Source organism: Papilio polytes, unplaced genomic scaffold (assembly GCF_000836215.1).
Source record: "Papilio polytes unplaced genomic scaffold, Ppol_1.0 DF822067.1, whole genome shotgun sequence".
Classification (NCBI taxonomy): domain Eukaryota; kingdom Metazoa; phylum Arthropoda; class Insecta; order Lepidoptera; family Papilionidae; genus Papilio; species Papilio polytes.
In genome coordinates this window covers 6,042,112-6,046,828 of record NW_013527137.1, presented here as the reverse complement: position 1 = coordinate 6,046,828, position 4,717 = coordinate 6,042,112, and the positions used below count along the sequence as shown (strand labels likewise).

At 31.7% G+C, this 4,717-nt stretch overlaps 1 protein-coding gene across 1 annotated transcript in view; it reads left to right on the top strand.

The window, feature by feature from the left end:
* The first annotated feature begins 2,942 nt into the window (after positions 1 to 2,942).
* LOC106106897 (glutaminyl-peptide cyclotransferase-like) overlaps positions 2,943 to 4,717 on the top strand; it is a 9,144-nt gene continuing 7,369 nt past the window's right edge. Inside the window, exons 1-2 of the mRNA XM_013287556.1 lie at positions 2,943 to 3,225; positions 4,160 to 4,490. Of these exons, the coding sequence (XP_013143010.1) occupies positions 3,133 to 3,225; positions 4,160 to 4,490 (424 nt within the window). The 5' untranslated portion in view covers positions 2,943 to 3,132. The remainder of the gene's footprint in view (positions 3,226 to 4,159; positions 4,491 to 4,717) is intronic.

Sequence of the window (4,717 nt, the reverse complement as noted above, 5' to 3'; positions counted from 1 at the left end):
AAGCCGCATCTACCCGAAGAAGGACATCCGAGTGCGTGTATCAGGGGACACGCAGCTGCACATCTTGCAGTACCGGCTACGGCGTAGTATCGGACACAGCAACAAGAGGCCCACGAAAGGCAGGAAACGACCGAAGATATCCAACAAATTTAAAATAGATCTGGCTGATTAAGGAAATGTTTATTTTGTTTTAAGTGAGGTGAATCATCCATGCAAGATATTTGTAAGTTTTTATAGTCACGTTGTGGTTTGCGAACAATTTGGGCTTCAAATTCGAAGGTATTAGGATTGTTTGAATAGAAAAACTCGTGGAACAATAGACTAAAGTGTTTGTTATACCAATAGGACTATTGTTTGTAAACGATTTTATTTGCTTTTGCAAACAAAACAACATGTATATAGTTAATATGTAAGTAACTAAGTACATAACATAAAAAAGGATATATGGAGAATGGACTTGTAAATTAGTTTTGTATGTAATAATGTAAATTTTATTACCAACGAGAGAAAGCGAAGAAACTAATGATTAAAGCTAAGAGAAGATGTGTGAAGCTGTGAATGGCTCTTTTCATTTTTTCCCCTAGATGTTCTGAATTGCCGTTGTTTCTTTCCATCACTACGTAAGTATCTGCGAATATTCTGGATTTAACAAATAAAAATGTTTATATACAACGATAAGTAATTGTATTTGTATCGTATTGTCTTTGAGTATCAATAAAGTACGACTAAATCGTACTTTCATACTAATATTATAAATGCGAAAGTTTAGATGGATGGATGTTTGTTAGAGTTTGTAGCCTAATCGACTAAACGGATTTCGATGAAATTTGGTATAGGTGTAGGATATAGTCTGGAAGAACCTATAGCGTATTCACTTTTGTTTATTTTAATCCACGCGGACGGAGTCGCGGGCGAAAGCTAGTAATCTGATAAAGTCATATGCGCAAAAACCCAATGTCGCCGATGATAATTAAAACAGGAAAATGACAAGAAAATAACTCATAAACATCACGATACATCGAATATTTCGAATTCTTCAATCGAAGTAAGTGGTTTTTCTTAATTGGATTTTATGGGAAGCAACAAAAACCATATAAGTTGTTCCTTTAATTGACTGTTACTTAAATCTCAATTGATACCCACATTAGCAGAAGAAATATAAATTCATAAATACTATAAAAACATAAAACTACTGCATCAAACAGGTTTAGGGAAATATCGCCACAGAAATATCCTATAACTAACTTTTAATATAAATGTGAACTGTGCAGTGCCAATATAAACATTTTATGTAAAAATGTTTTCGTTGAAATAAATTTAAAAAAAAAAATATCGTTCATGCAGACTGGTATACAATAAAGTAGTTTTTAGATCAAAATAATTTTGTTAAAACTTCTTTCAGAAATATTTCTCTGATAGTATTTTTGTGAAAAAATTGTCAGAGTTTACATTTTTGGATGCATTGCATCTACGATTGGACTTCCATTAAAAAATATTTCCGTTTCGGTCTACTTTAGTTCCGTTTTCACACTTAATTTTAACTTTAGCAAAAAGTTTCCGGGAACAAAATCTGGCAATCTTTATTAATATGGATATAACAAAACCACACGATTAAATACTAGGAAGTAAGATAAAAAGAAATTGCATACGTCACTTTGAGGCTCATCTCATCCAGGGATTCCCAAGGCCGGTAAAGCCACAAGGGAAATCCGATAGAACCCGTATTGTTAACTTATATTCATTTCGTCTATAGATAACCACATGATTCAAAGAAAGACAATTGTTGTTTGTTTTTTAAATGGCCAATATGGGGAAATCTAGCGTAATTAAATATACAGGATAATTTATATAATGCGTAAATTCTTGCTTAAAACTGAATTATTATTTGTAGTTTTACCCAACTGATGAAGGAAAGTGATGTCTTTTTGAGTTTGTTATACCAATTTGACCAATTTTGAGGAATCACGAGATATGTGGAGAACCAACGAATAGGTTGTTATCTTCCCCGAAGTTCAGAGCGCCAGGCTAATAGAAACAGCACAAAAAGAACGCTAAAGCTATGGCTATAAGCTAATAATAATTAATGCAGAATATATTCCATTTAATGACTTTCAAACTAAGTACAGACTTTTTATATTTACTTTCTGGATAAAAGTAACCCACATCTACAATATTGCTAAGGATGAGGATATTAAAAAGGGAGTTTGTTGACGAAAGCAGGCGCCCACGTAAATTTCTCATGCGTAAGCACCTAAGTACAAAAATATTTTTCAAGTCCACTGTTGTTTCATATTAAGATGCACGTTTCTGAAATTTCAACCTTATGCACTACTACTTTTAAGTCGTATATACGAAGTACGGTTATTATCAATTTGCCGTTATATTGTATCCGTATAATTTCATTCGACGTCACCAGGAAATACGTCAAAGACTATAGTTGAATGACTATAGTGGAAGAAACACAAACTCGAACTACGAGAAAAGTATGACTGACTTCCTTGAATTCCGTCTTATTGCTTTATGCGGTAATACTTCCAAAGAATAAACGTGATTTAATGAAATAATTACGTTGTTTTAAAAGGTTTTAACAATAACATAACCACAGGATTTAGAAAATGTTGGAAATACAATTAACTAGCGCGTTTCTTTATGTTTGAGAAATTTTTGCAAGATGTTGTTATAATGCAAAATATCCATACATTTAGGGAGAACCGAGAAGAGATGAGTTGTAAAGAAGTAAATTAGGAATGATTTAAAAGCAAATAAGTCAAAAACGACAAAAATCTAAATGAAAAATAAAAACAATTTTGTACATCAAGTTACAAATGGTACTGGCAATTCGTAGCAAGAACTTTTAAAATCGCAACGTTTTAGCAAAATTTAAAAACGAATTTGGCAACACCATGAATAAACGTCAAATCTATTCCAGTTTCTCGTCTCCATCCTCCGTCATCATATGAGGGGAGCGGGCCAAGAGGGTGTGGGGTATTGTAAACGTATAGTAGATAATGAATGAGTTTGAATCTATCGCGATTAAAAACCATACGAGTGTGATAGTGCGTGGTTCCCTAACATATGTTTTATAAACTGTGTTCACTTAATAATAAGGAAGCTTAGTTAAAGAATTTAAAAATGGTTAAGTTATTAACGTATGTTATAACTGTTTTATTAAGTTTAGTGTTTGTAAATACAAAAAAGGCAACTGTGGAGTTCTATGAAGAAAAAGTAAGTGCAGCCAAATTTTATACACTGCAATTTTTAAATATTTATCTTATTATACTTATTTTTAAGGTCAAGTAAAAGGTGAAACTTACTAAACAATTTAAGTTATGATTAAGTAGACACCTTGTGTTACAAAATAACTTTCTATTCTTAGAAGTTATTTGAACTTTCAGTACCACCAGAAAATTATGAAACTTTAGATTAGATAGTAGTAAATATTACAAATTAATTAAAATAGGAAATAACTCTGAGACTGCAAGGTTCATGTTAGAAAGGCAATATAACAAGGCTATAGAAGACATACATGACTGAATGTTCAGAACTTAGAATTGCATTTATAAGAAATGCTATGGATAGATAGAAACTAGAGATATGTTTATAATTTTGCCTTAATTCTGTTACATCCAAAGGAATTTATATGGTGGGAAATATATTCCCCTCTATCAGTCAGATACTATTTTCTATTACATACTCTTTAAGCGCCCGACCTATTTTATTACTGTAATCAAATATAATAATTTATTATTGGTATAATTTAAAAAAAAAATTTTTGCGAAAATCAAGTTTTTATGTTTATTACAAAAATAGTAGTACAACAAAGTATTTTTTACTTATAACAAATATCTTATTTTATTGTTTACAAATGTCACTGAAATAAATGAAGTTGAGAAAAAAAATCATGATGATGAAAATATTGCCTCCAACTTATAAAGGGTTTAAAAACAGAAATAATTATTGAGCATAAAACTGTTACTCGGTACTCAATACGTACCTGGTAATGTTTACATACTTAAAAATGCATTATATAAATGAATTTACATATCAGCTTTACTACTTTCTTTTTTTTTTTTATTATCTGAAAACTTAACTAACATGTGTATACAGATGTTTTAACAATACAGATAATTCCCATTAAAAAAAATTATAAATGTTGCAGGCCTTCCATGAAGCGAATGACTTAACAGACAGTGATATAAAAAAAATAGCAAAATTATCAGATCAAACACATTTTAAAGAAGTATTAGATGAAATACTCATACCAAGAGTAGTTGGAACACCTAATCATGAGAAAGTTGGCAACTTTATTGTGAAACAGATGAAAGATTTAGGCTGGGATGTTACCGAGGATATCTTCTCGGATAAGACACCTGTATTTGGGATGTTGAACTTTAGGAATATTATTGCTAAGTTAAATCCTGAAGCGGAGAGGTACTTAGTACTAGCTTGTCATTACGAGAGTAAATACACAAGGGAACATGTGTTTGTTGGTGAGTTTTTTTACTTTTTTTTTATAACGTGGCAAACAAGAAAGTGACCGCCTGAATCCACCGAAATAGAAAGCGACCGCTGCCTATAAACATCTGCAATTGCAGATGCGTTACCTACCCTTAATTGACGAAGGAGACGCACATAAAGAGGACATTTCCCCTTCCTATGCATCCCCTCCACCGTCAAATCCACTTTTCCTTCCCATCCTTTCCTCTTAAGAAAAGAG